A 26647-nucleotide genomic window follows, 5' to 3' on the forward strand; every position below is an offset into this window, starting at 1 on the left:
ATTGTTGCACCCCACGTTGACCACCTTGCCTGAAGGACAAAAGAGCTATCATCATTAGCATGAAAAGTTATACTTGTGGGTGCTTAAAATAATATCTGAGCTGCCTTTCAACATAAGGAGAATGCACCGCTCAACATGTAGGGTTCTCTACAGAAATACCGGGTTCGCGGCCATGGTGGACAGACTGATGTGGTCGTAGGTGAACATGGGGCATGGACCGATGATGACGGTGATGATGATGATGATGATGATTGACGATGATGATGACGATGATGATGATGATGATGATGATGATGATGACGACGACGACGACGACGATGATGATGATGACGGTGATGATGATGATGATGATGATGATTGACGATGATGATGATGATGATGATGATGACGATGATGATGATGATGATGATGATGATGATTATGACGACGACGACGACGACGATGATGATGATGACGATGATGATGATGATGATGATGATGATGATGACGATGAAGTAGTGCCAACGTGAAGTTAGATACAACATTTGCAATAATTTGGGGGGAAATCAAATCTGCCAACTTCTCACAGTTAAACCATGAACTTGAAGGTGGACATTGAAAAATGCAACATGATATGAGATGCTACGTACACTCTTTTCAAATGAGCCGATTACCACATACCTAAGTCACAAAGCGCCTGTCCTGCGCAAACGCCATTCCACGTCCATTTTCCATTGTTCTCTGGAAAAGAAAGTTGGTTGGATGTAACTTTTTCGTTTCAATTCTAAATTTCAAATTCACTCACAACTCGATAATGCTTTCTATGTGCAAGGAAGTCAGCGAGTGACAGTCAGAAACATTTGGTTATTATATAATAACATTCTTGGAATATCAGCCTGTCATTCCCTCAACTATATTTCCTCAACAGCAAACGACTGTGCCGGACTTTCATGTCACGATTTCACACTTCAGGTTGGTACTTAACCTTGATTAAGGAAGCGTAGCGCTAAGATTTGTTTTACCTTTCTTTCAAGTAGTATACAAAGTCGATAGTTTGTAAATATGGATTTCTCTTAATTAGCACACAACACTTAATTTAACATTTCATATCGTTACTCGCGGATCGTTCTGTATATTTCGGATTCAATTTGAAATCATCCAACGAGCTTACTTGTGCAACCTGCTTGCCTTACATCATCATAGGCAAGGAGAAAAAAGTGACAGATCACCAACTTGTCTTGTTTACATTCTTTTTCCTTTTATCCATTTTGTATTTATGAATGTATGTTGTCATTGCATTTTACTCGTTTTACTTATTTCATGCATTACAGTAGAAGGCGACCAATGATGTTGAGAAGGCGTTACATAAGCAATTGTGCTTTTGTCCCATACTCTTAAAATATATGTGAATAAATTAAAACAAAAATTAAAACAAAGAGAAAATTTAAAAGAGACCTACTGATCTCAGTGGTCATGCAGTTGGTGTCACCTCCTTGGCAGGTCACCTGTGGCTCCTGCATACATGCAGTCCTGTTGGGCGCACCACAGCAGCTGGGGCACGTCAGCGCTTCGCCTGCCACAAAAAAAGCAGAGATAACTATAAACTTAGCCCATGGAGATAAATATAAATCTAGCCCATGGAGATGACTATAAACTTAAGCCATGGAGAGAACTATAAACTTAGCCCATGGAGATAACTATAAACTTAACCCATGGAGATAACTATGAATATAGCCCATGGAGATAACTATAAATCTAGCAAATGGAGATGACTAGAAACTTAGCCCATGGAGATAACTATAAATCTAGCCCATGGAAATGACTATTAACTTAGCCCATGGAGATAACTATAAACTTAGCCCATGGCTACTTCCCCCCAGCCAATGAGAAGCCCTCATTTTTCTGTGGTTATGTCCACGTAGAGGATCGTAGAGTATGACTATGAACAAGGTGTGAGATAGGTTCTTAAAAATGAGATTAGTTCAACAATCGTGTGTGGCTATCCCCAAAATCTGTGGTGCTATCATCCCAAAAACTGCGGCGGATATACTCATGTGACCTATTCTGACCAATCATCAACTGTCTTGGATCCCCCTTCTGTGACAATAACTATGCCAAGTGATAACTGGCCAATCCCAGCTCTGATTTCTAATTGCCCATGGGGATCTCCTCAGACTTTTTTCTGGAAAAGGTCACATCACTCTCGTGGACTGGAAATACCTAGAAAAGATTAATGGCCTTGTGGTTGTTGTTGTATGCAACAGCCTGCCAAGCAGTTAGAAAGATTGTGGACTTTCAAGACCATATAAAGTAGCATTCGGTAGAACTGATAAGCTAGGGAAGCTTCGGGGAAGTATGAAATGGGCTAAAATAGATAACCCATGGGCTTGGGCTCGAATACTGTATATATTGCCAGTCCTGAATAAGGGCACAGTTACAATTTCAATATTACAGGTACATCCGTATTTGGCATGTTCGATGTTGTACCGAAGTTGTGAGCATTACGTCAGAGCATTACATGTCACAAAAGTGTGGCATCGCATGAATACAAGATCAACATGTCTCGCCAGCACGGTGCTTCAGGGTTATATCAATCAACAGTCTTCTGCTGACTTTACGCCCTGAGGCGAGCACGCGGACATGCTCGATTTACCGACAGGTTTCTGGGCTCGAATAAGGACAGTGTGAAGACAACCTATACATTACTCTAACAGGAAAACGCTACATGAGTAGCCAAAAATTCTCCTTACAGTTACATAGTCCTGAGTCGGCCGCAAAAACTTGCGTGGAAATCGTACCATGGAACTAGATCAAATCGGATGCCGCCAACTATGGATGAAATAGTATAGTGTGATCATTGCAAACTCCAGATGACAACATTACTCGCCTAACTTATGGACTAATATCTACACGACGGATAATGCAACGTTATTGTCTACAAGCGCAGGTATGCAAAAAAGGGGTATTTTTAGCTCTGACTGGGCTAATTAGAATTAGTTCATGTCAGATGCCTCCAATTATGGGCGACAGCATTTGATCATTCCACACCCCAGATTACCACTTTGTGGTTCATGGTTCTGACAAAAGTCATAAATCTGTTAACCAATGAAAACGATTATTAGTTGAAAATGTCGCGACAACCGGTGAAGTACTTAAATCGTTAACCTACTGAATTTAATGTATCTGACAGTTATCTTGTTGGCTTAAAACATTTCAGACGCGTTTAGCATGCTAAATTGTCCTGATTCATGCTTTTCAGTTCATCTTGCGGTTTACCGTGAAAACGTCGGCATTTCGCCAAAGTTGTGGTCATTACACGAGAACCTGATGTGAGAAGAAGACAAGATCAATAGGTATCGCTGGCCCGTAACTTCAAGGTAAAATCAATCAACAGTCTTCTGATCACGTTAAGCCCAGGGGTGCGCGCTGAGCAACTTAGAATTACTTCAAATTGGTTACCTCCAATAATGGATGGCAGAGTGCGGTCACTTTACACTCCAGATGACAACATTTCTCGGCCAAAAGCAGACTTCTAGACTGATTTTTGTTCTGGGAAGAAGACACAGCGTTTACCGTGTCACAAAGTCACTGGAAATACTACTATACTGCAAAAATTTGCGACATGATCGAGGCGTTCTTCGCAGATACGTTTTGACCGTCTACCGCCCGAGATAATTGGCACACCCGAATTTCCTTTAAACTTAAGTCTTTTTTGTGCCCTAGACTTAAGTTTTTGAATTATGTTTTTTACGAAAGGCGGTCTCTAATCTACGCACTGAACACACAAAGAAGCTCTATAATCAACGAATAAATAATTAGGGGCTGTGACCGTTTGGAAACGTTTAGCGAAACTTTGCGATGCAGGTGGGTCAAAATAAAGAAAAAATTACAACTTACATGTAGCAACACAGCAGGCAAGCGCCACGGCGGCGACGAAGACAAATCCCTTCATGGCGATTTCTTCACTTTTACGGAGATTTCAGTGGTGCGTGTTCTCGGGACGATGTGGAAACGCCTTATGAGCGACCTGGGAGGAATGTGACGGCAATGAAGGGATCAGAATGATCTTATTTCTTACGAAAAATAATAATAATTTGCTTCGGGTTTGTTTTAATGTATAGCATTACTAGTCAGCCTAATTTAGTCAACAATGATAATTTCTTATGAAAGAGACCTTTAAGATATCTTTTTCAGGGAGATTGACCTCAAAAATAGACATTAAAGACTGTTCTGCTATGATGCTGTTAAACGTAGCCGTAAGTATTTTGAAATTGTCCAGTGTGACAGTGAAAAATGGTTTTTCGTCGTGTGATATAGTTTGGGCGTGACCTTCAAGTCAGCAGGCCTGGGTCTTTTGTTCACACAAATAACACGAGGCTCTGACGGGGTTTACGTTTCTGCGGTTTCCCTGGGTTAGACTGTTTTTCTCGTCTAAAGACCCCCAAAGATGGCGCTCAAAGCTAACTTTTAGTTTACTGCAAACTATCTTACTCCATAATCACTCCCTCGTTCCAGGTAAAACTACATGTTTTGCAACTTGTCAGACAATCAACGCCTCCTCCTACACCCTCGTGTGTAAGTCTTCTTTCCTAACCTTGAAAGCAAATGAAAAACACACAGGTACTACATTATATCGTTTTGGACCTCAGCTGGTCATGATGAAATCTTGAATAATGATTGCCTCTGAAATCACGAAATAAGACATTCTGAATGACCAGAATTTGGGTATTATATAGTGCGAACCATTAATCTTAATGTACTGTCTTGCCTATGGCCACGATGGTCACCAAATACACAGAGACTGCTGTATACCGAATGATGGATTCTTCATTTTTGCTCTTTCAAGTCCAATTTTGTAAGTTTGGCATTCTAGACACTAGTATTTGTTTTCCAAAATATCTTCTTTTTTTTTCAATTTATGGCATGTTTTTGTTCATTTGGTAGCTGAGTTGCACGCTTTACAGTATGGTAGAATTTTTTTTCTTTGGAAATGTACGAATATTGATGCGCGCGGGGATGTCATCAATACAATCTTATCAACATGGCCTTATTAGGAAATGATGGGGATTTCATATTTGTGACATGCAGAAGTATGCATAATTCAGATATCATGAACATTAGGCGATTTCCATAGTTCCTGGTAATATTTCTTGGCACAGATATGTAATCGTTGAAGTCTAGCTGTTTTGCGCGGAAGGGGCCTTGGAAAAGATCCGAACTTCTCGGATTATTTGTCATGTAGTATAAGGGAGAGCTAAGATGTGACAATGGGTAGTATTTTGGTACATGTGGGGGGGGGGGGCTGGTGTTGTGCATGATCTGCTTTCAGTATGGAACTACAACAGATATGATGGGAAAATTACAAACATCGAAAAACAAAAGGCAGATATACGCGTACGCATTTGTGTATTTTGAGTCTTACTGGAAGTAAGTCACTGGAAGGGCTATGTTTCAATGTAAGGATGAAGGACCATCTCGAGTGACCTTTGATTATAACGAGATTGTTAAATACTGAAAAATTAATAACGTTGAGAATGAAAACAATGTGTCCAGACTTGGTTTACCAACTTTATTTCGCCCCAAGCATACACCATGGTCATCTACAGTGTTAGGTTGGAAAATGATCTTATATCTTTCAAAGAAGTAAATTTTTTACTAAAACATGAATTGAAATTGTCATCATCTTAAATCATCATACTCTTGTGTTGTAGACAACAGAAGATGAGTAACATGGTTCGGGGGTAACATGGGCCAATTCTCTAACATGAAAGGTGTATTTGTTATCTGTTTAAATCTTTCAGTAACTAAGAACTATGCTTTCAGCATTAAGCCGCATGCCCCGTCCCAGCAAAATCACAGGTGTGACGCTTTCCACTTCATGGATGTTTTTTTAACCTTGATAAAAAAGATAAGATTATTATTTTTTAATTTCATTGTCATTTACAGGCATAGCCAGGCCAATAAGTGGCGATACTTCATAGTTTTTAAATCTGACTTGCCCTTACTTGACCCACAACAGTTAGTTTTACACTTTATATCGTTACTTGTTCTGTACATTTTGGGTTGCCTCGGAAATCATCCAATGACGATTAAGAGATTACGCATACCACCCATTGTTTTACGCTATGAAAGTCCCAAAAAGGGGGAAAACGGCCCAATGAGTTGCACGGTCACACAATAGTCGACGCCTGGGATGCAGTTCTCCAGTGGCTCCTGCAGACACGCATCCTTACCGTCCACAGCAGTGCAATTGCGGCACGTCAGCGCTCCACCTGGTACACACAAGAAAACTTTAAAGTTCGCACTCGAATGAACACATATCCATACCACTGTTGTCAAAATTGTCCTGTCGAGGATATGATTCTAGGAAACGTGAATCTGTTTTCGAGTGAATGGACGTTTCTTAATTGAAAACAACGATAACCGATGAATATTTATATCATTAACCTACAAAATGTAATATATTTGACAGTTCACTGACTTCACAAAGTTCAAATAAGTGTCTCGTATGACATCATCCTAATTCATGATTTCAAATCAATATTACGGTTACGCCCGCATTCGGTGTGTTTAATGCTGTACTACGCCAGAGCATTACATGTCACAAAACTCTGGCATCGCATGGATACAATATCGGCATGTCTCGCTAGCACAACGCTTCAGGGTGATATCAATCAACAGTCTTCTGATGACGTTACGGCCTAAGGCGAGCACGCGGACATGCACGATTTACAGACAGGTTTCTGGGATAAGGACAGTGTGAAGACAACTTTAGGCTACATTACTCGAACAGGAAAACGCTACTTGAGTAGCCGAAAATTCTCCTTACAGTTACATAGTCCCGAGTCGGCTGCAAAAACTTGAGTGAAAAATGTGCCATAGAACTAGATCAAGTCAGATGCCTCCAACTATGGATGCCAGAGTGTGATTATTGCACACTCAAGATAACAACATTACTCGTCCGAGTTATAGACTAATAATATCGGTCGCGTATGTATGTATTAGTAATATATACGCGACCGATAATGCAATGCCCTGCTCCTTGATCATTATTGTCTACGAGCGCAGGTATGCGAAAAAGGGTATTTTTAGCTCTGACTCAAATTAGAATTAGTTCAAGTCAGTGGCCTCCGATAATGGGCGACAGCAGGTGATCATTCCACACCCCAGATGACCCCTTTGTGGTTCATGGTTCCGACAAAAGTCATAAATCTGTTACCAAATAAAGGCGAATTGACGTTCACTCGCTAAAAATGCCATTTGTAATGACGCGACAGCCGATGAAGTACTTAAATCGTTAACCTACTGAATTTAATGTATCTGACAGTTTTTTTGGCTTGAAACATTCAGACACGTTTCGCATGCTAAATTGTTCTGATTCATGCTTTTCAGTTCATCTTATGGTTTACCATGGTAAAGTCGGCATTTCGAGGGTTTAATGCAGTACCAAATTCATAAGCATTTAATATTACACGACAACCTGGCGTGAGAAGAAGACAAGATCAACAGGTATCGCTGGCCCGACACTTCGGGGTTACATCAATCAACAGTCTTCTGAAGGCGTTGAGCCCAGGGGCGTGCACGGAGCAACTTAGAATTAGTTCAAATTGGTTACCTCCAATTATGGATCGCAGAGTGCGGTCACTTTACACTACAGGTGACAACTTTTCTCGCCCCAAGACAGTCTTCTTGGATGATTTTTGTCCTGGGAATAAGACACAACGTCTACCGTGTCACAAAGTCACTGGAAATAGAACTAGTTCAAGTCAGATGCCTCCAATTATGGGCGGCATCATGTGATCATTACACACTCAAGATGACTACTTTGTGATTCATGGTTATGACAAATATCGTTAATCTGTAACCAAATTAAGAAGAATCGACGTTTACTAGTTGAAAGGTTTCATGCCAGACCGAAGTTGTGAGCATTACACGGCGATCTGGCGTGAGAAGAAGACAAGATCAACATGTCTTGCTGGCCTGACACTTCAGGGTTACATCAATCAACTGAGGACGTTGACTCCAGCGGACGTTGACCCCAGCGGCGTGCGCTCTGAGGACACAGAATTAGTTCAAATTGGCTACCTCCAATAATGGATGGCAGAGTCCGGTCACTGTACACGCCAGGTGACAACATTTCTCGCCCCAAAACAGTCTTCTAGACTGATTTTTGTTCTGGGAAGAAGATACAGCGTTTACCGTGTCACAAAGTCACTAGAAATCCTTCAAATATCGGCTATATGATCCTGGCGTTGTTCGCAGATACGTTTTGACTGTCTGCTGCCCAATCGGATAATTTTTTTCAGAAAAATTGACTTCAAAAACAGACATTAAAGACTGGTCTGCTATGATGCTGTTAAACGTAGCCGTGCGTATTTTGAAATTTTTCTGTGTGACAGTGAAAAATGTTTTTTCGTCATATCACATAGTCTGGGCGCTACCTAAGGTCAGCACGCCTGGGATCTTTTGTTGACACAAATAACACGAGGCTCTGAAGGGGTTTGCGTTGCTGTGGCTCCCCTTGCTCTAACTTTTTTTCTCACGTTTAGACCCCCTCTCCAAACCGCGCTCAAAATGAAGTTTACTACAAACTATCTTACCCCATAATCACTCTCTTGTTCCAGGTTAAACTGCATTTTGTAACATGTTTGACAAGCAAAGCCTCCTCCTTTACCCTCGTCTTCTTTTCGAACAGTAAATGGAAAACAAAGAAATAATACAGTGGGTTGTTATGGACCTCAGCAGGTCATGATAAAACTCTGAAAAATGTTTGCCTCTGAAAATCATGGAATTAGACCGTCTGATAGACCAGACTTTGGCTATCATATCGTGGATTCCATTAATCGTATTTTTCTATTCGTGATAACTTTGTGGTTTGAAATATATTCGATGCGAAATCTGTGAATAGATAATATTTACAGCAGGGCTTACATAGAACCAAAGGGTGAATATCATTGCAGACATGAGGAAAATCTATTGCTGGGAAAGTACAGTGTGATACACTGCAATATATACAGTTGGGTTTAGATTTTCTCCTCCCATAATCGTTGTGTCTAAAACTTCGTTCTTCAAACCCAGTGTGACTATTGTTGAGAGACAGTCTCATTCATCAATGATTACTAACGGGAGTTGCCCGAACATAGGACGTTTTTTTACGCGCTCGAACTCACGGCGCTCCAATCCTGGTTGCCAGAGAATGGTCATGTTTTAATGAATGAATTTTGAACACATTCATCTAAAGAACATACATGGACAAGAAATGTATTCATATTGTTCATGGGCCCTTCACGCTCCGAGTTACAAGCGGCAAACGCTGTGAGACATTTTCACGAATGTACCTTCTGATTTAGTGCTACGCCAGATAGTGTGCCTAACTTAGTACGCTTTGGTAATTTTGCTCTCTTCGGAAGTTGGTGATGAAGTTAGGGAAATGTAAATAAGGCTTGAAGTCTGCTATATTCTAGCTTTCTTTTGACCGGAAAATTTTGACTGTGTGCACTTCTAACGTCATGTGAGAAGGGCTATATGTAGCGCATCCTAGCTCATGTTTTGGCGGGAAATAGGCTACTACGCACTTTGCGCGCGGTCCGACGTACGTCTTGCATGCGACCCGACTTACAAAATCATTACGAAAAAACAACACCGCTTACATCAACAATACTCCGTCTACTTATTGGGAAATATCTTCGCCATATCTGTATTCAGTTTCCTTTTCATAGACGGTACCAATCACATGTTAGAGCGTTACAAAGCTGTGCGTTGAATCGCCGTCCGTCACCATCGCGGCTCAAAAAAATGGCGGGAAAACAACGTTGCCAGACGGCAGCAATGTTTACGTTGTTTTCTTTGGTCGGTTTTCTTCTCAACAAACACTTAAAGACCCAATTTTTTGTGTTTTATGAAGTTATATTTCTTATGTGTATGATAGTTGTATATCTGCTTGGCACAGGTCGTATATTTAGGTGTCGGGCCGTCTAGCTACGCAGTGACCCTCTACTCAGCGTTGCAGCATTATTGTCAAAATACCATTCTCGACAAAACAAGAAATGAGTATGTACACATATGTTTTGAATGCAAATAAAAATTATGTGCATGGACTTGGTTTATCTATCTTCCTTATGAGCATAGTCAGTGGACACAAACACGGCGTACTTATGCATAACAAGATCACTAAAAAATCCGTCCTAAGTTAGGGCGCGTCCTAAGGTAGGGCAACCCCCGTTATCACACGACAGTAAACAACACTTAGAGACAGATAAGATTGGAAGGGTGAAATGCACTTCGCTACACCCTCGCAGACGCGCGTGTTGCATTGCACCAACGTGCGGTTAAACCGGTTTTTAGATACGTGTGCCTTAATGCAACTGGGTATGTTCAGGTGTGACATATATTCAAGGAAATCTCAACGTATTCTAAACATAGCCTCATCGCAAACAGAAAGTTTTAGTCTGCAAGGTAAGACACAGTCGCTAGATGGCATCTCAGTACCAAGGACAGGTCAAAGGTGATCCAAGATGGCGACCCCTGAACAAGCAAAACAGGTGAGTTCCTAAAAAATATCAGGTGTATTTGCAGCTAGTGCCACAGGCAGGTACCCAATGTGTAGGGTAATGAGGCTGTTTAACGTGTTCGAGGCACCTCCTCGAGCACGGGACCCCCGTTTTACGTCCCTCCCGGAAGACGATTTCGTGGAAAGCTTCGTGAGGCTACAGCAATCCGGACGTCCTTGGTTGGTCTCAAACGGCACGACTGAAGATTTCTGATTGTTCAGACTTGTTCACTTAGTTATTTGCACTGTTAAGCAACAGAATTTTCACAAATGGGTCACGTATAAGCTGTTTATTAACGCTTAGTGACACACCGCCCCTTTGCTCGGCAGCTTTGGAAAGCACCGGATTTCGCAATCGCACACGTCAAAACAATTGCTTTATAATAGACGTGCTGAAAACGTAAAATATTATCATGCCTCAGCTTTGATTATAAAAATACAGCTGTCGTGGAATTATTCCTCGGTTCTTTCATATAGATTTGATGTAGTTAAGATGAACATTTCTTGTAGTTCAGATGGACAGTGCTGACCACAGCAGAAAATTGTTTACCGACTTGTTGACCCCGGGTCAGCTGATTAGTACTGCGGGTCTACGTGACAAAAAACACGTACTTACATCTACTAGTACATAACAATACTAGACAAAACCCCGCATGGGCATAGCGTCTTAGAACAAAAGTAGAGGTCTTACCCTTATGTGGCCTGTCTAATCTCAAGCAGATGTACTTAGTAAGGATCCTCCTCAGTCTCAGCGTTTTACATCAAAATTTAGAATTAAACGATTAACCAACCAATTGACCTATCAACCAACTAACCAACATAACAACGAATTAAACAACCCATCAACCGATTAACCAACCATCCAGCCAACCAACCAACAAAGTTGTTACCAACCTACTAACCAACCAACTCATTACTCAGACTGGCCGTACTTGACTGTGACCATACCATGTCCAGAACACGAGATATCAAAACCAGAAGTTCCACTGCAGTACCATAGAAAGCCGCTAGGGAGCCCAAAATCTAATCATTTCGACATCTCAAGAAGACCTACCTACTAAGTACAGTTGTACCAACCTACAAAGTATAAAGACAATCCATCCAGGCATTTTTGAGTTATCGTCTTGATAGACGGAAGGACACACACACACACACGAAGGCTGTGAAAACATAGCCTTCTCTGGGAAGGTAATAAACGTTTTGACCTGTCACCTTGCAATCTCCCCTATATTCCTGCCCCCTCCCCCCAGTTCTACGACCAGGGTTACCTCATCATGGAGGACTTCCTGACATCGGAGGAAGTAGCCGAGATCCGGGCGCAGACACAGAAAATAGTGGACGAGCAACACAACCCGGAGGACCATCCACTAACCACCTTTGTCGGTGGGAATAAGGTAGGACGTTATGAAAATTCCTTTCATCCTTCACAGCACTCTTCTTCAATTGTTTGTGGAACAGTTGAAATGCACGAGGCGAGTACTACGGTCTCCTGGCTCCCGGGAATCCAACTCGGGCCCGCCAGCGCACAAACCCAATGCACTTTAATAATACCTCTCTGCTAAAACTTAAAGTTATACTTTTTTTTTTCACTGATCAATACATGTCTTTTTTCCAAGAACAGCAGAAAACAGATGACTACTTCATGACGAGTGGGGATAAAATCAGGTTCTTCTTCGAGACGGACGCAATCGATGAACAAGGTGAGGATTGGGGGCTGTTTTTTTTCCTTCTAACTGGTAATATATCTTATTGTGCTATTCAAAAAGTTCCATAGCTGTCATGTTTACAGGTTCGCATACTAGTATATTGTTTGTTTATTTGTTTATATCTCAGGAAATCTTACGAAGCCAAAAATGGAAGCTCTCAACAAAATTGGCCACGGTGAGTCGAAAGTATATTTCGATGTATTTCAAGAGTCAAATTGAATGAACATTTTGCTTTGTTAAACTTTACTATTAAAACTACAAATGATGCAAACAATGCTTGAGGTTACAATACAAATGTAGTAGATGTGTAAGTTTGTGATTTAGAAAAAGAAAAAAATTATTCTAAGACGTTTTTCTCCACATAGGGCTGCATATTTTAGACCCTGTCTTCAAGAGAATCACTTTTAGTGAAAAAATGAAGGTAAGAAAATTATGATATGACCTAAAGAGTTACATCTTTCTGCTGTTTTTCTATTGATTTCAACATTTCTTTTGAGTTTTTTTCACTCAACTATTAGTGTTTTTGATGTTTGCATAAAGTTTTTAGAAAGACATAATAAGTATCACAATGTATTCCAAGTATGAAAATGCATGGTGTTTAAAAATATGTAATTACACATGGTTAAGACCTCAGTACTTAATAAACCGACCTCCATTGCAGTGGCGATGATATGTAGCAAGATACCTGTATACTAACCATCTGAAGTGAATATTACTGTATACCAACCGTCTGGTGTGTTCTACTTCAGAATATTGCCAGAAATCTCGGTCTGAAGAATCCTGCCGTCCCCCAAGGCATGGTGATTCTCAAGGTGAGGAAGACAAACCTTAGAAGATGTGTGAAATGCAAGGATTCTGAAACAGTGACCCTTTATATTACATCTCGTTTTTTCTAGCTATATATCTAGAGATGTTTGAAAATGTGGCTCCTTGTTTTGCTCAGCTACAGACACAAGAAATGTATCAGACCGTGCTGACTAGTTAATGATTCATTACTGCAGTGTACAAAGTTAAGTTGTCTCAACAAATATGCTTGAAAGATGCAGTTTTTCTTCACTCTCTTTTGATATTTTTATATAGCACTCCTTCTCCTTACATTTCTTCTTATCTAAGTCTAAGACACAATAGCTTTTTTGGCTTGGGCTCTACCATGCCAAAGAGAAATGTAAATTTTACAATTCATGTATCACTGTGTGATCACTGTGCAACACAAGTCATTTTTTTTAAATTAACATGATTGTAATTTTTTTTCAGCCCCCAAAGATAGGAGCAGTAGGTATGTTCTATATGTCTTTGTATGCTTCTTTCCATTATATAATTTTACCTCATTGGTGACATAATTATTTTTACCAGTGTTGCATGGTTAACTGGCTGATTATTTGATGAAGATTAAACTTCCATTTGATGAAGATTAAACATATGACATAATGGTGTGAAAAAAATGAGCCATGCAACTTGGTAATGTCTCTTTAAGAGTTGCTCTTTCTCAGTCACCGATGAAAGACAGTGGATGCTATCTGTAATATCTAACTCTTTAATTTTTTTGATACTTTTTGCACAATGTGGTTAATTTGCTGATTGTTCTGTTGGTTGGTAAGCGAGTAAGTGGGTGTTAGTGAGATGCTTTGGATACATGTATAATCTATAGAGTTGTCAATGGATTTTCATCCATTTCCAAAGGAACTTTATCTAGTCTGATGACTAGTCTTATTTCTACACCCACCACCTTTCCCCAGTTGTCCCCCACCAGGACTCGACCTTCCTGTACACGGACCCCATGCGGCTGGTGGGGTTCTGGATCGCTCTGGAGGACTGCACCACCACCAACGGGTGTTTGTGGTTCATCCCCAAGTCTTACACAGGTAAGGGACCATAGTCGATTGGGCGTCAGAAGGATGAGGACTGAGACACAACGATTTTACCGGTTTCGACCTTTTATTCAAAAGTCTTCATCAGAATGACAAAGAGTGGTACCGCACTTCCTTTTATAGCCTCTAGTTGAAGTTAGGTCAGGGCACTCTACTTCCTGCTTTAGTTAGGTCAGTGCGCTCTAAGAAATAGCCAATCAGCTTACAGGATTTCGCTTTGCACTGGCTAAAACTGACCAATCAGAGCCTAGAAAACATGCTGACTCAGCGAGAATGCTGTTTGAGGTAAGGGACCAATACATTATCGACAGGGGAGGGTCAGGTGCCCGGAGGTGTATGTGTTAATTCTGGCCAGACTGAAGGAGCGCAAAGAATGAGAACAACAAAAATACTTAAGAAACCTGTCAGTACTTTTTCTAGTTCACCGCTTTATCTCCAAGTTTCTCACAGAACATTTTTTGGGGTAATGCAGTACATGTAAGAATGACATGTTGTATATGCATATGCTGTATTAGTTTTTTAAAACATATGCAGGATCTGATGTTGTCATGTTTGCACAAAAAGACAGGGAGGTGCCTTTACCTCAGTATGTAGTGTGAATTATGTTAAGGTACATCTGATTCCACATTGTCATGTTTCTCCAGATGGCATCACCAGGAGAATGGTGAGAAACCCTGAAGGATCGGACCCGCCCACTATCTTCAGAGGGGAGGACAGGGTTTACAGGGATGAGGAATTCATACCAGGGGAGGTGAAAAAAGGTGGGACTTGGAGTATGGTGCATGATAGTATTGTAAAAGTAACATGATGATACTGAACACAATGTCATGTAACATCGTTACATATACCAGCCTACAAATATCATCAGCTAAAAAACAATAAAAACAGCTAGCAATATACCAGAAAAGGTGTCAGTGTCATGATTGGTAAACTGCATTGACTGATATTGTGATAAGAACATGACACAAGATGTAAGTTTGATACTATGCTTTTGAACATGCTCTAGCTGTGGCTTTCCTTTGAAATGGCTTGAGCATCCAGGCCTGGCTGCCATCCGATTACTTCCAGGGCTCCTAGATAGCGAGTCTAGGAGCCCCATTTGTAATCGTAATTGGCACCCAGGCTCCTACCAGTAGTTTAAGTATAGCCTAGGCTGCCCTACAGATTCAGAACTTCAATTGGTCAGGATTCAAACACCCGACATCCTGATCATGATATTAGGTGAAAGTTTCACAGGCTTTTAAACATGCTCTAGTTGTGGCTATTGTTACGGTATTAGACTGATTTGAATCAGTAGGTCAGGATTCAAACCCAGGACCTTCTGATCCAGAAGCAGGTCTCCTAATGACACGACTTTGCGTTCCTCCGTCCAGGGGCCCTGGTTCTGATTCACGGCGAGGTGGTTCATAAGAGCGATGCGAACCGGTCGGACAAGTCGCGCCACATCTACACCTTCCACATGTACGAACAGGAGGGGGGGCAGTGGAGCAGCGAGAACTGGTGAGAGAGTCTTATATATGTCATACCTGGGCCGAGGAAAACAGGCCGGGTGATAACTTTGGGTTATCACATGGGCTTCCATAGAATATCAGTACATATACACATCATGTAGAATACAATACGGAGTATTCTGCATCACCCTCGGTCCCAACCCTCCCGCGGGTTGGATGGGCTGGTACCTTGGGTGATACAGAATACCCTGTGTTGTACTCTATGTGTACTGATTTTTCCCCATCCAGTTAAAGCAGGTATCTCACTGAAGCTGCAACATGTTGGTGACCTCGCTGCGGCCGAGCGATTTGACGGAGCATTCAATGCTAAAAATCTTTTAACGCTTTGTGTCTTTTGTTGTCCTTTTAGTCATACTAGTCATACGTTTTGCATGATATTCCCATTAAGTCAACGGTGACAAAAATCCAATTTAGGATGCAGTGATTCCCCTTGACATCATAGCAAACTGATTAGCAGTAGCATCCATTTTTCAAGTTCATGAAAATTTTTTCCTTTATTTCTTAAATACTCAATTCTGATGAAGTGTACTCTATCTGTCCCACAGGCAGCAGCCTACAGAGGAGCACCCCTTCCCCAGCCTCTACAGCTTCCAGTGAAATTCTCCTGTCTGCAGGGACAGTTTTCAGGGAATATATCATCACAGTGTTAAGAGTCCTATAACTTCATTTTGAGGATGAATTTAAAAGTTAATCAAATGACATACGTGATTTTAAAAGAATTCTATTACCAGGGCAGCATATTTAGATAGACAACACTTACAGCTAGATGTGCAAAGGTTAGTTATAACAAGAAGGTGATTCAGTATAATATAACCAGCTGCTGCCATGCCACATATCTGTGAAGTTGCTGTGTTCTGCCAAAGGGCGGTTATACCGGCTATATAGATACAGATACAGATACAGATAGAATACAAGCTGTGTAGGAACTGTTTGGTTATTGCCAGTGGGTACTATACAATATACTCTCAGTCTCAGACAATCGTATGTCATTCAACCCTCATAACCTACATAATGTGGACAGGAAGATATTTACAATAGAGAACATTTGTAACAAAATGATAATTTATTTTTTCAATAGTCAATTATATTTTTAAGATGACACTGCCAGGATATAAAATGAAGATCACTTTAAACATTTCTACCAAAATGTACTTTTTTGTCTAACTGCGGTTGACAAAATGCTATGAAGAGCCAGTATAAGATTTGTACCTGTGTGATTGTACAGACTTATATCATTGGTGCTTTTATACAGATGAGTATAGAGGTGAACTTTTGGCAGGAAGCGTTTTTTCTCTTCTATATATGTATACTGTAAGGATGTAAGAGAAGTTGATGTTTTAATCTTAATGAAGGTATATCTGTTGGACATTTGACATGTGCTTTGTGTTAGAATGTATGGCTACAATAAACGCATATTGTTTGTTCTTAGTGGCAAAACTAACGACTTCATTAAAACAATAAATTTTGCCATAAATGAGACGCTGTTCTTCAACAGTGTTTATTATTCTGCAACTATTCCTGTTGATTTTTGTTTCTTAGCATCAACATTTTGTATTTCAGCTATCAGGGTGAAGGTACTAGTAAGTTCAAACTGATGATCATTCTAAGCCTTCATATTGACTTCAGTTATAGTTTGGCTTTAATTGTGTGACAGCATTTCATGCATATACATGTAGTGTGGTTTCTTCCATTTACTTATAACTAATAAGTACTATTTCAATAACTCTTTACTCTTGGCTTCTAATATCTTCTCTGCATTACCATTGAAATCATCTGTTAGCTGCTGAACCTGAAATAACAAATGGATATGTTATTAACGAGAGAAAACACCCAAAGAGCACAAACCTCTTACACGTGAGCATGTTATCATGGTACCTGCAGTTTCCTAACTGATCAACAGAGGGCAGTGTTGCACTGCACACTGATCCCTCAGGAAATGACCTAAAATCTAGCCTGTTTACAAAACCTCAATGGCTGGGGTTAATGACCTAGCCTGGAGTTCAGCCTTGTCAGCTTTTGTTCGCTCCCAACTTCGCTAGCCGCTAGCAACGGCTATCAACTAAAATTCAGACTATAATATAATGATGTCAATGTCATCTTTTTTTTAGATTATGTTTTAGATAAATGTGCTGTGCCAATCAGCTAAATTTCAGGCTATGATAACAATTGATTGTCTGCCAAATACTATTGAACTTCTTTTGACTAATTGAAAAAAAAGATATTTGAAAAAAAAGATCAATAAAAAGCATGACAACCTCACCTGTTTTTCTACTAGTCTTACTGTGTCTTCTGAGACGGTTGATTTCGCCTTCTTAGCCTCCTTCATGGCCTGGTTCCTGATGTCTCGGATCTGATCCTTTGTCTTGTTGCACGCTGTCTTCGCTTTCTTGGCTAGGTTCTCACGGTGTTCCTTGGTAACTCTTGGAAAAACAAAAACCTTTCAGCATCAAACACTGAAATCTGCTGTTAATGTTGAGAGATGGTAGCAAGCCCTGATGTAAATGAGATGGGGGGGGGGGTGCCACAGACTTTCTGCGACTTATGATCGACTGCTCACCGAGTTGCGTGTCTTATCTGCATAACGTGATGTCATCTCAGCGGTGGATTGCTCATTCCTTGACAAAGACTCTGACCTTAAACTAGTTCAAGCTGGGTCTGTTACGTGGTCAAATTTAAAAACCATAGCTTCTCCTGTAGCCTGACAAAACCGTGCTCCTAGCTAGCGGCCAGCCCGACTAAAACACAGGCTAAGTACTCCTGTATAATGAATCCAAAACCCAGCTCTAGTATGCTTTGATAACATTTCACGAGTGAGACTATTGACAGAGTTTTAAACCCTTGTTAAGTAATGATGTCAAATAGTCTGATGCTACTCATGAGGATAAGTCTCACTCACTTGGGTATGGGTACCTTGATGACGTTGCCTTCCTGGATGGGGTTCAAGTTCATCCCTGATTGGCCGATGGCCTGCAGGACTGAGGGGATTTCCTGGAGGGAGGGAAATGATACAAGACATGTGATTGGCTGACAGCAAAAAGAAGTTCCTGGAATGTGGAGTGTATCAAGATGTGATTGGATGGCTGGCTTTAAAACAAGAACTGTGATTGTCTGATGGCCTTACATGTACAGTTTCTAAAAAGTGGCAAAGTGTAGAAGAGGACTGAATGACTTCTGACCCAGATGGTTCAAGGGTTGAAGTTCAGAGGATAGAGTTCAGGTTAGGTCACAGACCCGTGGTGACCCCACCATGTTGATATTATACATCTCCATGACGATCTGACCCAGTGGGTTCAGGGGTTAGAGTTCTGGGGTCAGAGTTCAGGTTAGGTCACTGACCTGAGGTGCCCCCACCATGTTGACATGGTACATCTGTGGAGACTTCATGACGATCTGACCCAGGTGGTTCAGGGGAAATCTTCCGTTTATTGTCTGGACTGAGATGCTGTCTAAAGAACCTGCAAATTACATAAAACATTGGGAGAGTTTATCATGTACAGTGGATTAAACTTAAATCTGAATTGTAAGGCTGGCAATTTGCAGTGTTCTATCATCATAATGTTGATGCACCAACATTGCATTTTGAAACAAATCAAAGGAGCGAGTAGAAACAAGTGATCCCAACCGAGAATCGAACCCACGCCGAAACCGGCAGCCCAGATCACAGGCACTCACGCCTTAACCACTAGGCTAAAAGGTCGCGACCAGTTAGACTGGTCAGTTGGAGGCGCTTGAATCCCCACTGTTACACTACTCCCCCTTTTCTTTCTAGATTCGTCCCGAGTCTCCGAGTACGATATTCCCTGTGTGATCTGATCGTTACTCACAGGGCCGGTGTGGGAACCAGTGAAACAAATCAAAGGAGCGAGTAGAAACAAGTGATCCCAACCGAGATTCGAACCCACGCCGAAACCGGCAGCCCAGATCACAGGCACGCTCGCCTTAACCACTAGGCTAAAAGGTCGCGACCAGTTAGACTGGTCAGTTGGAGGCGCTTGAACCCCCACTGTTACAATTTGTATGGTACTAGTAGGTGTTGTTATAGCTTTTGTATGATACGATTTAACGAGAAACTGTTGTCAGTCAGTCTTACTAGACCCAACTGATTCAGAGATGTCACTGATATAGAGGAGGAAGATACAGGTAGGTGGTCCTAACACAATACCCTGTGAAACCCCTAAGGTGATCTCAGTCCATAACCCTGACTACCTACCTACAGAAGTTCTGAGTGAGAGGTTTTTGACGTATTCTTCCTTCAGCGCATCCAGAGCTTTCTGCATTTTCCCTCGGACTGCCTCGATGTCTGTGACCTCTGACCCCACAGAGGAGTTGATCTCCACACGACCTCCGCCCTTTCCCCCCTTCTGAGGCTTCTTACCTGCAAGGAATAGAAGAATTCAAGAAACACCATAATAATGAAGACTGAAGTTCTACTATACTTAGATAGGTACAGACCAGCTGACAAAGTATGTAGGACTGTCAGGACTAGATTATTGTCCGGCAAAATCTCTCCACGTAAAAGAACCCAACACACTTATTCAAGTTATTGAGAAGAGTTGGGATGACCCGGTGTACTTGGCTAAAACTGTGAGCCGTAGCAAAGTGCATAAGAATAAAACAAGAGATAATCTTAAACATCACCTTTCTTTGCATAGTGCCTAACAGCAATGATTTTCACCAGGTCATGTGATCTACAGGAGAGAAGCTGATTGGCTGATCGCCTATGATTGAGAGGTTGTCTGATGATGGAGGTGGCACAGCTGACCAATGGCTGCAGCCAGATGATACTTCTCATCAGCGACATTGAATCTGGTTTTGGGGAAAATAAGAAATTAAGTTAAACAACTTTGAAGTCCTGCATATCCGGAGTTTCAAGTAATGCTTAAAGTTAATCATCTTATTAGGTTGTCACAGTAAAACATATGATGATAATGTTAAAAATTTTTCCATTCTAAACATAACGTTTAACAAAATAAAAGGTTAATGTTACATATGCCAAGGACTTTTAGGCACATTGACTTTTAGATGCTCAAGATTTCAGAAACTAGAAGACATTTCGAAATCTAAGCGAAAAGCAGATAGAGCTATGCATCTACATCTACATCTACATATGATACCCCCAAATAGCCCCTTCAGGGGCAAAGTAGGGGGGGAGTTGAGGTCCCGGGCTAAGGCGGGCAGGCCTCCAGCCTGGCACGGAACGACTCAACGGTGGGAGCCGTCGCAACCCTGCCAGGCAGGGTGTTCCACTGAGGGATGGTACGGGGAAAGAAAGAGTGTGCATTGTACTATTTGCTACTGCCATATAAATAGCTGTAAGTCTTGCCAAGGCAGGTAATGTTATGTATAAGTATAACGTTATTATGCCTCACTGGTGCCCCCCTCCCCCACACAACGGCTACACTGACTGTCAGTGTCAGCCCGTGTTTTCCGACGCACAAAAATTATCTGTTTTCAGCTAACACAAACTGTTACTTAATTTCTCTATCAATATCATCACATAAGGAACGTTCCTACAAACCTATATAAGTCGAACTTTGCTGCTAAACTCACAAACAAACGTTTGCAGACGAACTCCTCATGTAGCTCTAGGGGTCAGCCAGTCTGTAACCTTTCACCTTTGATTTCCGTTTCCGGGTCAGATGAATGTTTTCACTTTACCAGTTTTTGACACAGCAGAAGGGAAACATTAGCGGCTTGTTGGGCCCGGGCGGAGTTGTAAGGCCCGGTGGGTTTGCGGAGTTGCGTAAAGAAAGCTCCTCTGTACAGGAAAATGGCGTTTGAGTTTCAGGTAAGTCGGCATTTCTTTATTTGTCCAGGTTGTTGTTGTGTGTGTGTGTGTGTGGATGGGGAGGGGGGCGTTGTGTGTACTAGTACATATGTCCGAATAATATTCACCTTGAATATTATTCGGACATATGTACTAGTACACATTTCGGGTAGTCATACATTATATGGTGTAGGGCAAGCTGTCCAGTTGGAAATTTGGAATAGAGAGAAAAGTGAGAATCAAAGAATGAAAGGTTACGTCGCTCCGGTTACGTCTGGTCGTTTTTAGAGATGTGGAATCGAATTCCTGCATTGATTAACTAATCTCATAAAATAACAAAATCAATCTGTAATTTTGAGCATGGCAGTTTCTGTAAAACTCATTGAAGCAGTAGGCACTGTACATCTAGATATCTGTCCTTGTAAGTTGTATTGAATAAAGAGAGAGTATTTTGTTTTATATCATGAACCGGGTTATGTCAACTCTCACAATTCTGCCAGGTGTCCTATAGCTATCTAAGACCCATTTATATGAAGCCTATCATAGCTGGTTGAATTCATATAAATTTACCCTGTTACTCTAGCCAGTATCTTTGCCAATGTGAAGTGGAGGTGGTTTCAAATTAACCTGCTAAAACCCTTATTTAACCGGTTAATTTGCATTCATAATCATATTGGGCAAAGATAGCCGGCTAAATTAACTGGTTACGTTATAGTAGTAGTAGTAGTGAATTAATATACTATTGTGATATATTATGATTTTAATATTTGAATAGAAATTGAATCAAATAACCCCTTACGTAGGTATGCACATCCAGGTGTTCAAGACAGTTTTGAAGCCTCAATAACACTGTTAAAAAAATTGGTGGTTCTGGGGTACCAAGCGGAAAGATGAAAATTTACTGTGCATGCTGCATACGAAGCCAGAAAAACTTCAATATTTCTGATGTACATTATTGTACAGTCTGATTTGAATTACAGTCTTTATCAAGATTATGTCATCCCTACATTCCAGGCGGCGAAGCTTGCGGAGAAGACGACAGAACCCCTCCCTCTGGAGAACGCCTCGCTGCTGTCGGACGCGCCGGAACAGGACGGGAACAGGCTGTGGATTGGCAACCTGGACACACGACTTACCGAGTGAGTGATAGAAGGAGGAAGGGAATGAGGGAGGGAAGGATGGAGAGATTGATGAGTGAGTGAGTGAGTGAGTGAGTGAGTGAGTGAGTGAGTGAGTGAGTGAGTGAGTGAGTGAGTGAGTGACTGAGTGATGAGTGGGTGAGTGAGTGATGAGTGGGTGAGTGAGTGAGTGAGTGAGTGAGTGAATGAATGAATGAGTGAGTGAATGAATGGATGAGAGATATTGTGTTAGTGTGAGTGAGTGAGTGAGTGAATGAGTCAGTGAGTGAGTGAGACAGATAGAGAGAAAAGAACCATCATCATATCTTATAACCTCAAACAAACGAGTTGCTGTTTTGAGTGACTTTTTACTCATGTCCCTGATAGTGATACCACTACCTTGATACATTTTCCCAGGTTCCATCTGCTGAAACTGGTGAAGAAGTACGGCTCGGTGAGACAGCTGGACTTCCTGTTCCACAAGTCCGGGCCTCACGAGGGGCAGCCACGGGGGTACTGCTTCGTTAGTTATGAGACTAGAGAGGTGAGATATACACTCGTTAACTCAGTATCAAGCTAACTAACTAACTATAGGACAGCCCGGGGGTCACTCATTGGCAAGTAAGGCAGAGCAAAAAATTTGCTGTGATAACTGGAATTCAATAAACCACAAAGAATGAAAGAATACAGCCCCCCCTCCAAAGAAATGACCTCTGTCTGATTATGTCGGAAAGCATCTTATCATGATCACGAAACGAATGTAATTCTCTTTCTGCCATTCAGTACTAGTAGCTATGTTCTTTACACCAGTTCTAACTTCTATGTGTACTAGTAGATCTTTGTCCCAGAGTCAATGATGTGGATTGCTCAGCCTTAGCTTAAATCAGAACCATGTCCAGACTCTGATTGCCAATAATGTTAGTCCTCCCCCTACGGTAAACAGAACCACTGTAGAGGTCAGAGGTTAATAGAGGTCAGATGTAGGGGTCAGGTTCATGGTTGTCCTGCTAGTGTTCCATGGCGAGGTGTTGTTTTGCCCCTGGGGGTTTGACACTGGAGGACTGACAGTCAGTAATGGGAAATTAATGGCTTGCAGACTTTTACAAAGGAAGCCCTATCCAACTTTCAAGACTAGTGATATTACTGGTCTTACTTCTCAGATGGAAATTTTGCAGCTAGGTCAAGAAATAAACTTTTAGGTTGGATCCCAAGATAAAACACATGTAGTGATACTCATAATTGGTCTGATTGGCTCACACTATTTTAGGAATCAAGTTTTAAAGAATTTTTTTTCTATCAGGGATTGAAATTCAGAATGCCTATCCAAACCATGTCACTATGTTACAGACATAGTGTCACTAGAAGTCAATAGTATGGATATCAGACTAGCTTTTTGTCTGTTTGGTTTGTTCTATTGACCTTTATCAATACAGCCAGGGCATCAAATTTCTTTGGGGAAAGCTAGAAAGTCCTACAGCTTAACTGTTTGCAAGTCTTCAGTATTCCTTATAACAAAGATTCTGAAAGTGAATCACATGTGCTTTGTTTTATCCCAGGAGGCTGAGAAGTGCATCCAGGCCATGAATGGTAAGATGGCGCTGTCCAAAAAACTGGTGGTCAGGTGGGCACATTCACCACGGGTGAGTTGGGTTATTCATCTTTAAATTTACAGTTTAACATTTAAACAGCTAAAAGTGTCTACAGCTACAGCCTCTTTTAAAAAGAGTGCCAGCATGTAAATTCCTGGATCCCTTAAAGTGGCAAAAACTGGACTTTTTTAGACCTATTGGAATTGCTACTTGAAAACTTTTCAACGTCAGCTCTAAGAACCCAGATTTTTTCAGTAATCCTCAAAGTATGCACAGTTAGGACAGGCCTCAATATACTGTAAGTGTAAATGCAGAAATGTTTGTGGTGCCGTGGTTTTCTGTTCGCGTTTTTTGTGGTAAGCTCTTTGCCACGAACTTAAAACCACTGCGAAATATTCTTTGCCCTCTGACACCCTTGTCTACCATGGCTACTATTTTCTCAAATGTGAACTCAAAATCACCATGATGAAACATGATCACTCCATTTCGTCCCTTCTGCCAAATTAAAACCACGCGAACTTAAATGCATTTACAATTACAGTACTTATTTTTATCTATTGTGGTAGTTTTAGGGTACCCGGCAGAATTACTAGTATGTGTCAATGTTATGTGCTGCTGTCTAACCAAATTCTATATGTTTTCAGCCCCTCTCCTGGCAGACCTCCGGTAAGAACACATTACAGAGTGCAAGAGAAGACAGCAAGGTGTCCAACATTAGGTAAGATATATCTTGTAGTGGGAGCTTTGGATCTGTTTTTTTGCTTTGTACACTGAAGAGTCATGTCATTTTACTGAAACTGCAGATGCATTTTCAGCTGTGAGTTGTTGTGGAAATGACATACAGATATGAAATTAAGTATCTGTATTCTGTACCTAGTCAGTAAGTTTGATAAAGCATTTCAATATGGTGCTTACCTTATCTACTTCTCTCTACACCTACATGTATGCCAGATATACCTGTTTAGTGTTCACTCATCCATCTGTATGTTTCTTCATTCTCCTATTCTTTCATTTGCTTCCTCCATCCCCAGTAAACAGGTGAAGATCCAGGCCATAGAGGCAAAGCTGAGGATGATGGAGGAACACAAGGATGACCCCTCCTCCTCCTCCTCCTCCTCCAGGCCTGGACCGTCCCAGCCCCGCCCTCAGGACAGGACGAGACAGAGGCACCAGCCTTACAGCAGGGCACACAGGGGGCGCAGGAGATGACATCACTAGTTCTGTGGTGATGGCATCAAACTGTACAAAATTCAAATTTGAAGGGGACATTATCAAAACTGCTGAGGGAAGAGAGGATGTACAGGAGATGACATTACCAGTTCTGTGGACTTGTGCAGTGATGTCAGCAAAACTGTACAGAACTCAAAGGTGACATCATCAAGATTTGCTGAAGGCAGAAGATGACATCACCAGTTGTGTGGACATGTGTGGCAATTTAATTTGACGTCATCAAAAGCTGCTGAGGGCAGAGACAATGTACAGGTGGACCAGTTGTGTGGTATTGTGTGATGATGTCATCAAAACTGTACAGAATTCACAGGTGACATCATCAAGATTTGCTGAGGGCTGGGAGAGTAGCACAGCAGATGACATCACCAGTTGTGTGGTCTTGTAAGGTGATGTCATCAAAATTGAGTGACATCATGAGAAGTGGCTGAAACTGATGTCATCTTTAGAAGCTTGGGACCTTTTGTAAAAGTTTTCAGAGTTCTTACTTGACTCAATCAGGAGATATAAAAATATTAGGCATCAGAAACTGTTCAACGGCTAGAAGCTTCAATTTCAGTATTGACGCTGAACATCATGAAATATCATATCATATGTTAGTGTATTCTTAGTTCTGGGATGGACCACACTGTCACACTGGCACAATAATTGAAAAAGACCGTTTGAAATGAAGTACCAGTACAGTGTTCATAGAAATTTATTGTAGCACTAGGAGTAAGACTAGCTTTGAAAAAGTTGTATCTTGATATATTTATTATTCTTTTTGAAAACTTTTCTTCACTTAATAATATGTATGATTATAACTAATCTGCAAGCCTTACATGTTTGTTTACTATTTCGGATCGCCGCTGCAATTTTTGCAGGCGACACAAATTGCATTATATCCTTGTTAATCATTGTGTAAATAAACATTTCTCTGATTTAGTACCTCCATATTTGTGTCCATGTTCGGTGGTTCATTGTTGGAACAAATATCTGGCATATTGATTTTGTTATGACGAAAAGGGACACAATGTGACAGCTGGATTTTGTATGAAATATGCACGACTTTAGCAATAATGTCCTCAGTCGACGTCTGCGATCGTAATGCATATTTGACCAGGACCTCGGGGAAAAGATCTAAGGATCTAAGACGACATTTTCCATAACAAGGCGGTCTACGCTTGTGCAACGTATGTAACTGGGCCTTTACGGCTTTAGGAAAACGAGATGTTCTTCCAGTGCCCAGGAGTGGTCCCTTTCGTCCTTGCACGGAGCAAACTCGTTACACAAACGTGTAGCCTTTCAATCGTTAACTTCAGACGTGTTACTGGCGGTCAAATAGTAACGCCAG

General features: G+C 41.2%; 3 protein-coding genes across 3 annotated transcripts; 2 read left to right on the forward strand and 1 right to left on the reverse strand.

Annotated features, from left to right (window-relative positions):
• The first annotated feature begins 10391 nt into the window (after nucleotides 1–10391).
• LOC136442341 (phytanoyl-CoA dioxygenase domain-containing protein 1-like) lies at nucleotides 10392–17872 on the forward strand. The gene is made up of 11 exons (XM_066439140.1): nucleotides 10392–10520; nucleotides 11779–11922; nucleotides 12150–12228; nucleotides 12362–12409; nucleotides 12600–12655; nucleotides 12984–13046; nucleotides 13489–13510; nucleotides 13971–14096; nucleotides 14747–14863; nucleotides 15476–15602; nucleotides 16159–17872. Exons 1-11 carry the CDS (start codon nucleotides 10494–10496, stop codon nucleotides 16208–16210), a joined length of 861 nt encoding a protein of 286 aa, XP_066295237.1. The 5' UTR covers nucleotides 10392–10493; the 3' UTR covers nucleotides 16211–17872.
• On the reverse strand, nucleotides 16655–21215 carry LOC136442318 (ribosome-recycling factor, mitochondrial-like). The gene is made up of 7 exons (XM_066439107.1): nucleotides 21132–21215; nucleotides 20252–20419; nucleotides 19824–19988; nucleotides 18950–19068; nucleotides 18510–18601; nucleotides 17874–18033; nucleotides 16655–17402 (listed from the first exon to the last, which is right to left on the reverse strand). Exons 2-7 carry the CDS (start codon nucleotides 20412–20414, stop codon nucleotides 17325–17327), a joined length of 777 nt encoding a protein of 258 aa, XP_066295204.1. The 5' UTR covers nucleotides 20415–20419; nucleotides 21132–21215; the 3' UTR covers nucleotides 16655–17324.
• A 30-nt stretch (nucleotides 21216–21245) lies between these two features.
• Nucleotides 21246–26247, forward strand: LOC136442324 (probable RNA-binding protein 18). The gene is made up of 6 exons (XM_066439116.1): nucleotides 21246–21401; nucleotides 22395–22519; nucleotides 22916–23042; nucleotides 24055–24138; nucleotides 24732–24805; nucleotides 25119–26247. The coding sequence occupies exons 1-6, from the start codon at nucleotides 21384–21386 to the stop codon at nucleotides 25294–25296; spliced, it is 606 nt and encodes a 201-aa protein (XP_066295213.1). The 5' UTR covers nucleotides 21246–21383; the 3' UTR covers nucleotides 25297–26247.
• The last annotated feature ends 400 nt before the right edge of the window (nucleotides 26248–26647 follow it).

Source organism: Branchiostoma lanceolatum, chromosome 9, assembly GCF_035083965.1.
Source record: "Branchiostoma lanceolatum isolate klBraLanc5 chromosome 9, klBraLanc5.hap2, whole genome shotgun sequence".
NCBI lineage: Eukaryota > Metazoa > Chordata > Leptocardii > Amphioxiformes > Branchiostomatidae > Branchiostoma > Branchiostoma lanceolatum.